Genomic DNA, 16,876 nt, shown 5'->3' on the forward strand with positions numbered 1-16,876 from the left:
CATTTATTCTTCTGATTCCTGACATTTCCCTCTTTAAACATGACTAAAACAAATTCACTGTTATCCTTTCATCTTGAAGATATTTACTGATTTTATTTTTGGCATATGCAGATGGCAGTCACTGTTACGACTTGTTGCTTTTGTTACCAGATGGTAAATTATGAAATCACAGAATTTCTCCCAATGCAAAGAATCTGCTTGCCTTTGTTGATTTCCTAGGTAATAGTTAAAAGTCACACATGCAAAGGAAGTCAACAACTAGTTGGATTTTCCTTGAAAACTGTTCTTACCTCTTGAAGCATCTGCCCTGTCAATAATATTTATCCATTCCTCTCAGAAGAAATTAATGTAAGAGTCAGTGGTACTAGTTTTTTCTAACTACAGCTGTACACCTTTGGAAAATGTTGGCCAAAGTAGGATGTTTGTTTGTTACTATTAATGTGAATATGGTTTAAAGTAGCATTATCCTGTTTTCCAAATCCCAAATATTTGCACATTAATTCAATATTTGATATTTAGATTTGCCTGGAAAACTGGGACCTATGGTTTCATATTCATTTGTTCAACAAATATGTGTCTGCTCTGTTCCAGGGATTGTGCTAGGCACTAGAATAAAGCAGTCTAGTGGGCAAAACATTCATTAATGCATAATTTAAAAAATAATTACAGTTGTGGCAGGTGTTGTAAGAAATACATGGTACTGTGAGAGCACAAAACAGGGAGGCATCTGATACTGAGGGTTAAGGAAAGTTTCTTGAAGAAGTGACATTTAAATCCAGGCATGAAGGATAAATAAGTTAGGTTTGAGGCATCTGAGAAGATCTTAGGCAAAGGGTAAGAAATATGATTGTGCAGGCTTAAGATATGGGGCAGCAAGAGGAAATGGTGTTTCTTCATGAACATTGATAACATTCCATCACATTTGTTTCTCTTTTCCATTCTTACTTTTATTAATAGATATTAACAGATATTTTCTAAAATATGCTTTTAATCACATTACTATACTGATTAAGAAACATGTTTTTTTAAGATTTTTTTTTTTGATGTGGACCATTTTTAAAAAGTCTTTATTGAATTTGTTACAATATTGCTTCTACTTTCTGTTTTTGGTTTTGGCTGTGAGGCATGTGGGATATTAGCTCCCTGACAGGGGATTGAACCTACACCCCCTGCATTGGAAAGGACCACCAGGCAAGTCCCTGATTAAGAAACTTTTAAAGCTATTCATTGGATAGATGATTAGAGCTGCTTCATGGCAGGAGTCCTGCCACTTTTAAGTTTCACATGTTGAGCCAGTTGTACTTTGTCTGTCTATATAGTTGCAGTAATAAATAGTAGGCAAAGATGGAGTTGTATATAAACTGATATGATCCCTTCTTTTCTTTCTGCCTAGCACATAAGTTTTTAGTGAAACGTGGCTAGTAAAGGTTGTTGTTTTTTTTTTGGTTAAAAAACAAAACAAAAACAAGCCTCTTTTGTGACCTAGTCTGTATGTAGCTCTTATTCTAAGAATGGTCTTTATTGTATTGAATTAAGATACTGTACTGTTCATGGGGTTCTTGAGGCAAGAATAGACCTTGGAAAAGACCTAGCTCCTGGGAAAGATTGAGGGCAGGAGAAGAGGAGGGGATGAGAGAGGATGAGATGGTTGGAACATCACTGATTCAATGGACATGAGTTTGAGCAAACTCCGGGAGATGGTGAAGGATAGGGAAGCCTGGCGTGCTGCAGTCCATGGGGTCTCAAAGAGTCGGATGCGACTTAGCAACTGAACAACAACAACAAGAGAGTGTAAACGGGATAGCAACCCAGGAGTTATGAGGGGTGGTGTTGGTCTCATCTGAAGAGTGTCATCATTTTCTCTTTTAGTCATTTGAGGGAGGTATGTCTTCAGTAGAAATTGGAACTGGGAAGGTGGGATCTGAATAGACTGGATAAGGAGCATAGTTTGTCTTGCTGGTGGATTCTGTTTAAGTTGTGCCAACTCTTTGGAGTTCTAGTTCAGACATCTTAACAGTACATGAGGTGCCTGTCTTCTCTCCTCAGCATATACAAGGCACTCAAATATTTGTTGAGTAGGAAAAATGTTCATGTAAATTGATAGGGTTTATGTGTTTATAAAGAATCTTGGTTCAAAACTGTACTTTTTAGCCAGATTGTTTATATTGCATGCATTCTCTATCCCCACCCCCCTAATATTTAGTAAAATCTCTTTGAAAGCCCAGCAAAGGAAATCTAAGGGAAAGCTCTTGTCTTAGGCTGGATGAATAAACTGAACTTAGAGCTCATTTCTCTAACTGAAATGAGAGAATTCCAATAGAAAGGAGCAGGATCTCCTGGCACTTGAAGCTCAGCCCCAGTGATTCAACCACTTGGTCCCAATGATTTAAGTGGATTCAACTTAAACAGAATCCACCAGCAAACCGATGTCATGTGGAAACTCCTAGAATATTCCAGAACTGGGCAGAGACATAGTCACTGAGTGCTCTTCAACTGTACCAGTGAGATCTGCCTGTGAAACTCACAAGCATAAATTCTTGCAGTTAGTTTGGAGTTTTAAAAAGTTGGATTATATAAGCCTTTTAAAGGATGTCATTCTTATATATGCAAAGAATACACCCAAGGATCCCAGTCTGAGAAACACTGCATTAAATACTGAATGTAAACACAGAGGTTAACTTGAAGAAGCCAAAACAAAAAAGTGGTTACTTGGTACTAGATAGGATGTTGGGCTTCCCTTGTAGCTCATTTGGTAAAGAATCTGCTTGCAGTGCAGGAGACCCGGGTTTGATGCCTGGGTTGGGAAGATCTCTGGAGAAGGAAAGCAACCCACTCCAGTATTCTTGCCTGGAGAATCCCATGGACAGAGGAGTCTGGCAGGCTACAGTCCATGGGGTCACAAGAGTCGGACATGAGATAGTGACTAAAAGAGAGAGAGAGAATGATGTTAAATCAAAAATAGGCCACTAAAATGGTGTGGTAGTGTTATTTTTAGATTGCATATAAAAGCATTTTAATACGTTCTCAGATTCTTGATAGTACATCTCTAGATCTTTATACGTTAGGCAGATTCCACTCTGAAAAAATACTAGTTTACCTCTCCCACCAGGAGATCCAGTGCTGAATCTTGAATTTTTTTAAGTGCCTGGCATTTCATAATGTTTGCTTGGTGTAGGGAGAGAGAAGCAAAAGAAAAAACTCCATTCTCCCTCACCACCAAGGTGTTCTCACAGATTCTCCAATGTTAACTTGTTCTTTTGGGGATGCACCTCTGGCTAGACATGGTTGTTAACCAGTCATCATTCATTTAGACTTTAGGATTAGATGCTTAAATAATAAGTCAATACAAATTTTATTTTTGCTTCAGAAAATGGAAATTTTATATGAGGAAACCTTAGACTTTCGAGAGGAAGGCATTTTTGGATGAGGTGGGAGATTCTGAAAAGGCAGCTTCCAGGAAAGAGGTTCTTGGGGTCAGGGAAGAGGAGGAAGGTGTGGAAAACTTACTTTTCAATTTTGCCTAGGATCTTGCGTATTATTCTTTTGTTGCACTGGTAATGCTGTGGTTGACAGTGCTTGAATGGGGCGTTTCAGAGCAACTTCAGAAGTCCGTCAACATTAGCCTATATATTTTCCATTCCATACTGATTTCAGCGGTTTCTCCTCATGGTGTGGCGTATCCTCTCAGAAAGAGCAGAAGGAAGAGAAAGAAGACCCTTCCTAATATGCCTGGAGTCCAGCACAGATTAATAAGTCTTGTTGGATAAGTCTCTTCCTCTTGGCTGTTTTCTTGTAATCGCCTCTTTTTCCTCCACAGTGTTCTATATTAAGTCACCTTGCCGGTAATAGGTTCTCAGTATTTGCCAATTATTCTAAGAGAGTGACAGGACAGTGGAAACATGGACCACAATTTATGCTCTCTTACTACTACTCTTTTGCCTCTTTTCTCCCACTTGAGACGACTGTCTTTTTACTGGATGTTAGCAGAGAAGAAAGAATGGCTGGTAAGGGGTAAGGAAGAAGAAAGATATTTTTGATATTTGGTTGGGAGAAATACCATACCATCAAGTTAATTCAGCAGTTGCTTGACACATCATACTTATTTTTTTGTTTGTACTTCATAGCTTAAATATCTCGAACAAACAAAAATTAAAAACGCAGGATCAGGGCATTAACCTTGGATAATACTCTCTATCGTGCAAAATTTTCATTTCCACGTTTTACTGTTTTTATCGACATCTTTCTATCAGGTGAGCTAGTAGCAGTTCTTCCTCTCTCACTTGGCACTGAGGTTTTCGGACTCCCCCCTACTTTACTAGTCGTCTTCGGTCGTGGATGTTGCAAAATTGATCACCCGTCTCACAGGATCTTTTCTTCCAGGTTTCCCGACGTCGTGGCTCTCTCCAAGACCACAGCACAATGGGGAGGAAGATCTCCAATTCTTTTGACGGGCTAGTTAAGCCTTGGGGCTGCGGAATTTCACGTGGGTGGGGCTGGGCGCAGCAGGGGCGGGGCCAGCGAGGAGCCCAAGGGAAAAGGTGGCAGGCACAGATGAGAAAGCCCGCGGGCAAAGGTTTCACAGTTTTCACGAAGGCTTCGTGTGCGAGGCTGAGGGAATTGGGATGCCTCCCTCCTGCCTCGCCATTCTTGATTCTGGAAGCTTCAGTAGGCTTTTCTCGGTTGCTGGTACCCGGAAAGGCAGCGGCTTCAGCTCCAGGGGCGGGTCCCAAGGGTCTTGTCGCAGCTCCCGGGCCGTTTGGCCTCCTGGCGTTGGGGGAGGGGCGAGGGAGGTGCTGCTCGCGCCTCCTTTTGCGCTTGCGCGACGGGCTCCGAGCGGGTAGGAGCGCGTGCGCGATGACGTGTACGTCCGATGCGCGCGCAGGCTCTTCAGCTGGAGCGGACACACGGTGTGCGAACCGAACAGAATAACCCGCCCCCAGCGGGATGTGAAGGACTCCGGGTGAGGCCGGCCACGCCCCGCACGGTAACTCTCGGGCCCGGGTGGAGGGCGTCTCCTTAGTACTGGCCGGATTGGAGTTTTCCGAGAGTTTGAAGCTCTTGTGTATTTTTTACGGTGTGGGGAGCGTTCCACTGAGCGATCTTCGCACGCCCCGGCCAGGCCGGGCCTTGCGCGGGGCCGCCTTTGGCTCGCGCCTGTGGTCCTCTGAGCGAGGCTGCGCATGTCACCTCGCGCGCGTCCCCGGCCTCACTTCCGCGTCGCGCGGCGAACTCGGAACATCGACGCCAGCCAGAGCGGCCACGAGGCGGGCGGGGTGAGAAGCGCCCATGGTGCAGCCCTGCCCTCGCGTGTGTGGGGTGCCGCACCGCATGGTACGATCCGCGTGACGCCTTGCAGCCAGTCGTGGGGCTTTAGGTTGAGAGCCGTGCTTGTGCGCTTTGCGTTTTAGAGCTCAGGTCTGGGTGTTCCAAAACTCCGAAGGAAACGGTGCTGACCTCGCTTTTCTAAGGAGCTGTGTGCAGCATTTTGACACTTGTATAAACCTTTGGTCTAGCATGTAATTTCCTGACAAGTTGTTTGAAGCAGGACCGTGAGTTTAATAAAGAAGGAGGTCGAGGAAGTGAGCTGTATAGCACTGGGAACTTGGTAAACAAAGGACCGGTGGTTCGTAAGTGCAGAAATGAGGGCGGGGAAAACAGGTGGGAAGAGCAGGTGTTATTTTCTTTTCCCCTCTATGGGGCACCCTTTGGCCAGTTCTCTGTGTGGCTTCCCGCCCCTGTTAAATGGTCAAGGTCTGTACCCTCAGCAGTAGGTGGGTCTGGGATAGAAATTCACTGCTCCGAATTGGTTACTAGCAACCAAAGTTGAGAAATATGCGTGCGAGGAGTATAGAAAATTTAGAGATTATTTCAAACTGGGTTGAGGGTGGAAGTGGTAGTGTCTTGTGAAGATTTTTGCTCTGCCTTCGTAACTCTGGAGATGCCATGCCTCCTCTGGCGAGGATGGAAGCAGGGAGCGTGAAGGAGTTCTGAAAGGAAGAGTTAGTGATGGCAGAACAATGTGAATAACCAAAGCACTCTTCTGACGGAAGACCACTCTCCCAGGGTTCGCGTCGCAGGGGCAGACACGTGAATCAAGAGATTTCTCGAGCCCACCTGCGCGCTGCCTGTGTGTCTTTTAAAGCACACCAGGCTTCTGCGGCAGAGTCCCTGGCAAATACTGCCTGCTCTGCCTCTTTTTGGGCACGACGCCGCGGCTAAGGCTGCAGGGAAAGTGCCTGGAGGTGGCGTGACGGCTGCTGGGAAGAGGGCCGGTCTGGGAGGGCCGCACGGCTGGTTCTGTAGTCTCCACGGTAACCGAATGCGACTGGATCCCGCCGAGTGATCCGCGGGTTCCGGCTGGCGGCACGTGATATGTCGGACTCCCCTTCCCCAGAAATGCTTTCCTTGAGGCATTATTTCACGTGGTTCTTGGCTAGCTAGCCTCTAGTTGAAAAGTGGTGATATGGGCCCTGGTAGTCGACGGCGACTGCGGTTCTCTGAGACCGGCAGGAGGCCTTTTCACTTCGAAGTGTCTGGAGTCGGCGCTAGTCCTTCTTGATGCCAGAGAGCTGTTTCCAGCTGTTGTGTGAGTTGAGTGGGTTGGATGCACCTTCCAGAAAACACATGCTTAGGATTTGAGGAAACTTAGTGCCCTGGATACTTTGACATACTTAATCCAAGGCAAGGTGGCTGTTTGATTCCTGTCCATTTCTGCCATAAAAGTTAGTTCTTTAATTTCTACTTACTCAAGTATTAGGGACCTGCTGGCTTGCTAACCCTGAGTTGTGGTCAAGGGATCATTCTTCGGAACAGAAAATGCTCATGAAGTCTGCATTAACGAATGGTATTTGGTGAAAGAAGGGCGTGGGGTTGGGCTACTATCTTAGGTAAGTGCAACTTCGTGCCTTAAAACCTAAAAGCATTTCAGATATATTTTGAAATTTACCTTTCAAATTTAGGTTGTAGTCATAAAATGCCCAGGGTATAGTTTCTGGTCCAAAGTAAGTGCTTACTATAGATAGTACCATGGCAATCCACTCCAGTGTTCTTGCCTGGAAAATCCCAAGGACAAAGTATCCTGGCGGGCTACAGTTCATAGGGTCGCAGAGTCAGGCACGACAGAAGCGACTTAGCACGCACGCACACCATTTATTTAATCATTAAAGTTAATCTAATGACAATTAAGAACGGATAGTTGGCTATTTTATTGTCTTTGCATCCCTTACTGTCGTGTTTTCTGATTACTTTTGTTGTAAATTATGCTTTTTAAAAGATTTTTCAAAGTTCTGGGCCCATTGTATATGGATGAATACTGAAATTCACGTGAATCTATTCTCTTACAAATTTGAGCTTCAGAGATGTAATTTAACCGCACTCTTGTAGTGAATAATTACATTAAGGAACAAACTAACATCTCCATGCCTACCTTACAGTAATGCATTTACTGTATGAAAAGTTATGGTTATTTTTAGCAACTTTGAAAATACTCAGGTTAGGTTGACTGTCATTTGAATGTTTTGTAATGTTTTGTGTTTTTAAAGTAATAGTATTGGGTTGGAATTTTGGTGTACTTTGTTGCGGGGGTTGGGTGGGCAGGGGTGGGGGAAGGGGGAGAATGATACTAGTATGTGAATTAGGTAACTAGCTAGTAAATTAACTAGTGTATTTTGTAAGTTGTATGAAGACCGTGGCTTTAGTAGTTACTAAACATTTCCCAAAGAGGTCATTGGTGAAAAGATACTCAGAATGGGTACTCTGGAATTTTAAGTTTTCTTATGGAACTTAACACATTACTGGAAAACATTCTCTGTGAAATTGCATTTGTGTGTTGATGTGAGTGCCTGCACCTTCTGATGTTGACATTTTTAGAATGTTACTTAGAATATTTCCCGAACACAACTGAATTTATCTCTGTAGGTCATTATTATGGTGATTCTATGTGGATAACTACTTGATCTTGAAAAGCTGCACTGAGATTTTTTTGAATGCTAAGTTGTATCTGTATCCCAAAACTGTGGTCTTCCTTAATGCTTTCAGAGAATTTTTAGAATCTTTCTGAAAGGAGATTTATTGCTTCATGAGTAGCCTAAGTAATTTGATTTTTGCAGTTGGTTAAAGTTATCTTAGACTTCAGAGTGTTATTTGTGTATCTGACACAGCTGAATTTGCTGAATTGACTATCCTTTCTTTAGAAAATCCAATATTGTATTCCAAAAGCATAGGCGTATTGCTTATAGTGAAGTGAAATCCATGCTTAAAAATTGTGGAATAAAATTTTATTTCTTGTCTGTAAACCTTTAGCAACCTATGGCTTAAGATAGATACTATTCTGTTCATAAATTACATTTTCGGTTTTACACATTTTGATCAATTTATGGAATAAACTTGACAGGAGGATTAAAAAAAAGACTACAAATCAAAAGTCTGAAAGTTCAAACTTTTTTTGGACTTAATACACACATTTTTACATTTGTTAGATACTTGTGTACAGAGTGCAAATAAAGCAGTCTGACTCTTCTGAACTTACTTTTTGTGTTTTGATGAAAGGATAATTTTAAAATGTGTATATACATAATGTAAGTTTAAAATTTATTTTAGTACAGTCTCTAAACTGGATTCCCATCAGTAGAATCTTTGATATTTCATAGGTTAATTTTTAAAAGATAGTGATTTTTAAAGCATTGGTTAAAACTTCCTTGCCCACTTTTACCTGTAAAAATGATCTGAAAAATCAAGATTTTATTATTATAGAAGACAGTGTTTAAGAAATTCTGAACTCTTTAATGTCTTCGTAGGTTTGGGATAGCTAAACAATTTTTTCAAGTAGTTCTTTGCTGCCTGTCTTAAATGTACTTCATAAGTGTGTTTTTGCATAATTGCTTACAAAAATACTTGATTTGATACAAAACTGAGCTTTATGGACTAAGTACAAGATTAGGAGTTTGTGTTATTTGATTTATATACAGTTTTATTTTATGTTTTTAGCTTTGTTTTATTTAACTGGAGGATAATTGCCTTACAGTGTTGTGTTGGTTTGTGTCATACAATAACCTGAATCAGCCATAGGTGTATATATATATATATATATCTTCTCCCTCTTGAGCACCTCCCCCCCATCTCACTCCTATAGGTTGATGCAGAACGTTGGACTGGGCTCCCTGTGTTTTATAGCAGCTTCCCACTAGCTATCTGTTTTACACATGGTAGAGTATATATAGCAATGCTTCGCTCTCACTTCTTGTGTCGTCCCCCTCCCCCCGCCCCCCTGCAGAAGTCCATTCTCCATATCTATGTCTCTATTCATATTCCTGTCCTGCAAATAGGTTCATCAGTGCCTTTTTCTAGATTCTGTATATATGGATTAATATATGATATTTGCTTTTCTCTTTATGACTTACATTACTCTGTTTGACAGGCTCTAGGTTCATCCCCCTCAGTTCAACTGATGCTTGTTACTTTTTATGGCTGAGTAATATTCCATGGTATGTATGTACCACAATTTCTTTATCTGTTTGACAGACTCTAGGTTCATCTGCATCAGTTCACCTGACATTGATTCCTTTTTGTGTCTGAGTAGTATTCCACTGTATGTATGTACCACAACTTCTTTATCTGTTTTTCTGTTGATGGACATCTAGGTTGCTTCCATGTCCTCTCTGTTGTAAATAGTGCTGCAGTGAACATTGGGGTACATGTGTCTTTTTGAATTACAGTTTTCTAAGGGTGTATGCCCAGTAGTGGGATTCCTAGGTCATAATGGTTGGACAGCAGGGAGATCAAACCAGTCAATCTTAAAGGAAATCAACCCTGAATACTCATTGGAAGGACTGATACTGAAGCTGAAGCGCTAGTATTTTGGTCACCTGATGCGAATAGCTGACTCACTGGAAAAGTCCCTGATGCTGGGAGAGATTGAAGGCAGAAGAAGATGGCGTTAGAGGATTAGGTGGCTGGATGGCATCACTGATGGAATGGACATGAACTTTGGCAAACTTCCGGAGATGTTGAGGGACAGAGAGGCCTGGAGTGCTGCAGTCCATGGGGTTGCAACGAATCAGATATGACTAGGTGACTGAACAACAACAATGGTAGTTTTATTCCTAGTTTTTTAAGGAAACTCCATACTGTTCTCTGTAGTGGCTATATCAGTTTACATTCCCACCAACAGTGAAAGAGGGTTCCCTTTTCTCCACATCCTTTCCAGTATTTGTAGATATTTTGATGATGGCCTTTTTGACCAGTTATACACCATTTTAAAGATATTGGTTTTTATGAACTTTCCGAACTTTACTATTTTTATAAAAGTCACTATTTGTGACTTATAAGTCTGTTTAAATTTTGTTTTATCAGTCTGATAGATGTTGCTTAAACTAACTAGTTTTAGGAAATCAATAAACTTAATTGCCTTAAGCCTGAGGAAGCTTTTGAAAAGAATCATTCTTAATTTTTTCTATCTCTTAAACTCCAAATCAGAGGAGAGATCTTTTTTTTTTTTTTACCTTTCTTAGGTATTAGTGCTTTAGTGTTAGAAAGTAGGGTTTCTATTTTCATATCTAGCCATAATCAGAAACAATAACCAACCTATTTTGAAGTGTTGATCTTTAAAGTATTATCCTGAGGATAATGAATATTTTAAGTTTTGGAGCTTCCCCCCCACTTTTTGGGGGGATCATGTGGCCAGTCCTGAAAGATGTAAAATTCAGATCAGATGCTTTTATTGCTTGTCAATAGCTCTGATGAAAAGTAAAATTAAACTTTTAATTAAAAAGAGGAACACCAGTAAGTGGCTCAGTTTGCTTAGTCAGAAGTTACTGACGCGGTTAAACAAGAGTGTATGTGTGTGCTAAGTTGCTTCAATTGTGTCTGACTCTTTGTGACCCTATGGACTGTAGCCTGCCAGGCTCCTTTGTGGATGGGACTGGAGTGGGTTGCCATGCCCTTCTCTAGGGGATCTTGCCAGCCCAGGGATCGAACCTATGTCTCTTATGTCTCCTACATTGGTAGGTGGATTCTTTACCCCAGCTCCACCTGGGAAGCCTAGTGATGTAGTATTTTCCTTTTTTGTATAAAAGCTAATTGAAGGTGATAGCTTTATATTTTGTAGAATATTTAGGTAATTTATTTTAGCACATCACTTCAGTTGAATATAACAACCTGAGATTTCTTTATAATGGTTTATTGAGATATAATTCACATAACATAAAATTCACGATTTAAAACATTTATATATTTATTTGACTGTATCAGGTCTTAGTTGCAGCATACGGGGTCTTCAGTTGCTGGCATGTGGGCTCTTGGTTGCAGCATGTGGGATCTAGTTCCCTGACCAGGGATTGAGCCCAGGCCCCCTGCATTAGAAGTGTGGTGTCTTAACCACTGGGCCAGCAGGGAGTCCCTAAATTCAACATTTTAAAGGATACATTAACTGGTTTTTAGTTCCTGAACATTTCCGTCACTCTTATAGAAAACCGCAAACTGTTAACAATTGTCCTAATTAATCCTCTCCCTTTTCACTGTCAGCCAATGATCTACTTTACAGATTTGCCTATTCTGGACGTTTCTTATAAATGGAGTTATACAGTATATGTGGTTTTTTTGTGTAACTTTTATGAAGTAACTAATTTAGGTTTCTTTTGGGGGGGGGCAGGTTGTATGGTCACAAGATAAAAAATTTAGAAAGTGTCAGAGTATTTTTCCAGCCACCCTGTTTTCCCTTGATAAAGCCAATACTACCAGTTCCTCTTCTGTCTTTGCAGGTAGTCTCTGTCAGGCAAATACATACGTATTCTTTTCTTTCTTTGGCTTTTTCTTTGTTTAAACTTACAGAAGTATATAGCATAATCTATAACTCTTAGAACTTTATGCATTTTGTATATCTTTTAGGTAATGTTAACGAGTCTGAGATTTATAATTCTCTTTTTTAGCTGCAGAATATTCCACTCTTTCATAGTACCACCATTTATTACTGGTGTGTATGTGTGTGTTTGCACACATGTATGTAAGATAAAGTCCTAGAAGAACCATTGTTTCCTGGGATGTATGTGTTTCTACTTTTGATATTTTCATACTAGCCTCTGAGATTCTGTTGTCTTACATTCTTAAGTGGCTGATTAGATGAGAATGGCGGTTGATATATACCTTTTCCAGCACCTTTGACAGACTTTGATTTTCGGCATTCTGCTAGGGTGAAAAGCAGTATCTTTTTTTTTTTTTAATCTGTATTCTTTTTTTTTTTTTTAATAAATTTATTTATTTTAGTTGGGGGCTAATTACTTTACAATATTGTAGTAGTTTTTGCCATACATTGACATGAATCAGCCATGGGTTTACATGTGTTCCCCAACCTGAACCCCCCTCCCACCTCCCTCCCCATCCCATCCCTCTGGGTCATCCCATTGCCCCAGCCCTGAGCATTTGTCTCATGCATCGAACCTGGAATGGTGTTCTGTTTCACATATGATATTATATATGTTTCCATGCTATTGTCCCAGAACGTCCCCCCCTCACCTTCTCCCTCAGAGTCCATAAGACTGTTCTATGCATCTGTGTCTCTTATTCTGTCTTGCATATAGGGTTATCGTTACCATCTTTCAAATTCCATATATATGCATTAGTATACTGTATTGATGTTTTTCTTTCTGGCTTACTTCACTCTGTATAATGGGCTCCAGTTTCATCCATCTCAATAGAACCGATTCAAATGCATTTTTTTAATGGCTGAGTAATATTCCATTGTGTATATGTACCACAGCTTCCTTATCCATTCGTCTGCTGATGGACATCTAGGTTGCTTCCATGTCCTGGCTATTGTAAACAGTGCTGCGATGAACATTGGGGTACACGTGTCTCTTTCAATTCTGGTTTCCTCCGTGTGTATGCCCAGCAGTGGGATTGCTGGGTCATATGGCAGTTCTATTCCCAGTTTTTTAAGGAATCTCCACACTGTTCTCCATAGTGGCTGTACTAGTTTGCATTCCCACCAACAGTGTAAGAGGGTTCCCTTTTCTCCACACCGTCTCCAGCATTTATTGCTTGTAGACTTTTGGATAGCAGCCATTCTGACTGGTGTGAAATGGTACCTCATTGTGGTTTTGATTTGCATTTCTCTAATAATGAGTGATGTTGAGCATCTTTTCATGTGTTTGTTAGCCATCTGTATGTCTTCTTTGGAGAAATGTCTGTTTAGTTCTTTGGCCCATTTTTTGATTGGGTCGTTTATTTTTCTGGAATTGAGCTGCAGGAGTTGCTTGTATATTTTTGAGATTAATTGTTTGTTGCTTCATTTGCTATTATTTTCTCCCATTCTGAAGGCTGTCTTTTCACCTTGCTTATAGTTTCCTTTGTTGTGCGAAAGATTTTAATTTTAATTAGGTCCCATTTGTTTATTTTTGCAAAAAGCAGTATCTTAGGATGACTTTAATTTCTTCTGTTCTGTGATTGTGTACATTTTCTTAACCATTTGCAATTCCTATCCTTTGTCCATTTTTCTGTTAGATTTTTTGTTTTTCCAATTTGTATAAAAATTCCTTTTTATATTAGGGAAATGAGTTCCTTATGTTTCAGGTACTGTTTTCCAGTTAGTCATTTTTTAAATGTTGCACGGATAGTTTTTGTCATATTAAAAACAAATTTATATGATTTTGAATTTATCAAAAATTTTATTGTCTTACTAACTTCTAGGTTTTGTGTACTACTTATTATCAAAAAGCTTTTTTCAAGATTTCTTTAAGAATGAAAAAAAAATTTAACTGAGTTGGGAGTAGGGGGTGGGATTTAAGTGTTTGGTCTATTGAAATTTTTTTCAGTGTAAGATCTGAGTTGTGGAGCCAACTATTTCTTTTCCAGTAAGTTCTGGTGTTTTGTCATGTTTTCTTTAAATGTATGTACTAACAGGGCTTCCTTGATGGCTCAGTTCATAAAGAAACCACCTGCAATGCAGGAGACCCAGGTTCCATCCCTAGGTTGGGAAGATCCCCTAGAGAAGGGAATGGCAACCCATTCCAGTATTCTTGCCTAGAGAATCCCATGGACAGAGGTGCCTGGTGGGCTACAGTCCATGGGATCCCAAAGAGGCAGACACAACTGAGCGACTAACACTTTAACTTTCATGTACCTAGTAAGTTAAATAGCATTTTGCTTTTGTATGAACTTATGCCAGTACTCTAATAAAAGAAGTGATTCTCTGTACAGTGATAACATGGAAATTTGTTAATTTTTACTCAGGAGAATGTGCTTGTAACGGAATCCTCTCAAATTAATTCATAAAATTATTGGGATTCTTTTGGAATGCAGATAACTTTACAATTTAATCTTCTTTTAGGTCTGTATACTTTTATATTTTCATATAATTTTTCTGAAATGAACATATACTTTTTTATTGAGATTATTGCATGTATAGTGAATTATTGAAGGATTGGGATATGAGTAACTTAATTAGATTAAAATGAACTTTAAAAAGATAATCAAATATTCCAGAATGAATATCCTTACAGTGATTGAGAGAAAAGTAGAAGCAAAATCTTTGAAGAATTTAGGGATGTATTTTGGGATAGCATTAATCATTCTTACATTTTTGTTAATAAATGTTCACTTGATTAAAGTGTTCTTCTGTTTTTTTTAGGCTGGAAAGGCCATTGTGATTATGTGGTAACTACAATTATCTTACTACTGATTTTCCCACTGGAATCATGGAGGAGAAACAGCAGATTATATTGGCTAATCAAGATGGTGGGACAGTGCCAGGAGCAGCACCTACCTTCTTTGTCATCCTAAAACAGCCAGGAAATGGCAAAACTGATCAAGGAATTTTGGTTACTAATCGGGATGCCTGTGCTTTGGCTAGCAGTGTGTCATCACCAGGAAAATCTAAAGGAAAGGTTTGCCTTCCAGCTGATTGTACTGTAGGAGGAATCACTGTCACCTTGGATAACAATAGTATGTGGAACGAATTCTATCATCGAAGCACAGAGATGATTCTGACGAAGCAGGGAAGACGCATGTTTCCTTACTGTCGTTATTGGATAACAGGTTTAGATTCAAATATGAAATATATCCTTGTCATGGATATATCTCCTGTGGATAATCACCGTTATAAATGGAACGGTCGCTGGTGGGAGCCCAGTGGGAAGGCTGAGCCCCATGTTTTGGGGAGGGTTTTTATTCATCCAGAATCTCCTTCCACAGGTCATTATTGGATGCATCAACCAGTGTCTTTCTACAAACTCAAACTTACAAACAATACACTGGACCAAGAAGGGCATATTATCTTGCACTCTATGCATCGCTACTTGCCGCGGCTTCACTTGGTGCCTGCAGAAAAGGCTACTGAAGTGATACAATTAAATGGCCCTGGTGTCCACACTTTTACCTTCCCACAGACTGAATTCTTTGCAGTAACAGCTTATCAAAACATTCAAATTACCCAGTTGAAAATAGATTACAATCCATTTGCTAAAGGCTTCCGGGATGATGGGCTGAATAGTAAGCCCCAGAGAGATGGAAAGCAAAAGAACAGCTCTGACCAAGAAGGGAACAGTGTTCCCAGTTCTCCTGGTCAACGGGTCCGTCTTACAGAAGGTGAGGGGTCAGAGATGCAGCTAACAGATTCGGATCCTTTATCAAGGGGTCAGGAAACATCAGGCAAGGGTTTGGAGAAGCCTTCCCTTACTATAAAGCGAGATTTTCTTGGTTTCATGGATATTGATTCAGCACTTGGTGAAGTCCCTCAGTTGAAGCAAGAGGTTTCTGAAAGGTAGGTAACAATTTTCTGTTCTTAGAGATAAAAGGAAGATTTGAATTTAAAATATTGGTTATGTGGACTCCTGACTTCAGGTGCAAGCCACTATAAAATACCCCACATTTGTGAAGTGATAGTTGCTTTTCCATTCTGCAAAATGATAGTTCGTTTTTCTGTGATGAATATCAGTTGGGTTCACAATCTAGAATTGTAGGCAAATTAGATGATTCATCCCAGTGGGAACCTTAGATTTTAGATTTAGACTTTTGTTAATCACACATGTCTATTCCTTGTTAATATATAGACAGCTTTTAAAAAAATTAAAATATAGTTCATATACAGTATATATAGACAACTCTTGATTAATTGGAGTAGGGAAAAGAATGACCCCCAAATCATAACTGAAGTAAGACTTATCCAATGAGACTCAGAAGAAATTGAAAGTAAACTAATTTATGTCTAGTATGTAAGAATTTCCTGGGACTTACCTGGTGGTTCAGTGGCTAAGACCTAGTGGTTCAGTGGCTAAGATTCCATGCTTCCAGTGCACAAGGTCCAGATTCAATCCCTCGTCAGGGAACTGGATTCCACATGCTGCAACTAAAGATCCTGCATGCTGCATTTAAGACCCAGCACGGCTAAATAAATAAGAATTTTTTGCCCTATGGACATCCTAATCCATAAATTTCCTGACGAAAAACAAGCTGAAGGTTATTAACATGTTAAAATAACACGATACACTGTTGCACTTTTTAAATTTGAACTTGTGTTATTTATTTTTATTGAAGGCTTTATTTTTTTAAGAGCAATTTTAGGTTTGCAGCAAAATCGAGAGAAAGTTTAGATATTTCCCGTTACAACTTCTGTCCCCACACATACATAGCCATTCCCATTATCAACATCCACCACCAGAATGGTGCATTTGTTTATAATTGATGAACCTAAATTGGTGCGTCATAATCACTCAAAGCCCATAGATTGCATAAAGGTTCACTCTTGGTGATAATACATTCTGTGGGTTTGGACAAATAATGTAAAGACATGTATCCACCATAATAGTATCATACTAAGCAGAAGTTTATTATTTTAATGAAGTTTAGCCTATCAGTGATTTCTTTCATGGATCATGCCTTTGATTTT

General features: G+C 40.0%; 1 protein-coding gene and 1 long non-coding RNA gene across 27 annotated transcripts in view; one reads left to right on the forward strand and one right to left on the reverse strand.

Annotated features, from left to right (window-relative positions):
* MGA (MAX dimerization protein MGA) overlaps nt 1-16,876 on the forward strand; it is a 140,986-nt gene that overhangs the window by 41,175 nt on the left and 82,935 nt on the right. For 23 of the 26 annotated variants that reach the window (XM_081507719.1, XM_081507721.1, XM_081507727.1 and 20 more), the window contains exons 1-2: nt 4,870-4,984; nt 14,621-15,751. In XM_081507719.1, the coding sequence (XP_081363845.1) occupies nt 14,688-15,751 (1,064 nt within the window). In that variant the 5' untranslated portion in view covers nt 4,870-4,984; nt 14,621-14,687. Of the gene's footprint in view, nt 1-4,869; nt 5,332-14,620; nt 15,756-16,876 lie in introns of those variants that run through there. The other 3 variants (XR_014058935.1, XM_081507720.1, XM_081507745.1) reach the window with 3 other exon arrangements.
* On the reverse strand, nt 2,633-4,772 carry LOC145512965 (uncharacterized). Its single transcript, XR_014058937.1, has 2 exons — nt 3,508-4,772; nt 2,633-2,923 (listed from the first exon to the last, which is right to left on the reverse strand). It is a non-coding gene; the product is annotated as an uncharacterized LOC145512965 (long non-coding RNA).

This window comes from Giraffa tippelskirchi, chromosome 7 (assembly GCF_054371585.1).
Source record: "Giraffa tippelskirchi isolate mGirTip1 chromosome 7, T2T-mGirTip1v1.2.pri, whole genome shotgun sequence".
NCBI classification, from domain to species: domain Eukaryota; kingdom Metazoa; phylum Chordata; class Mammalia; order Artiodactyla; family Giraffidae; genus Giraffa; species Giraffa tippelskirchi.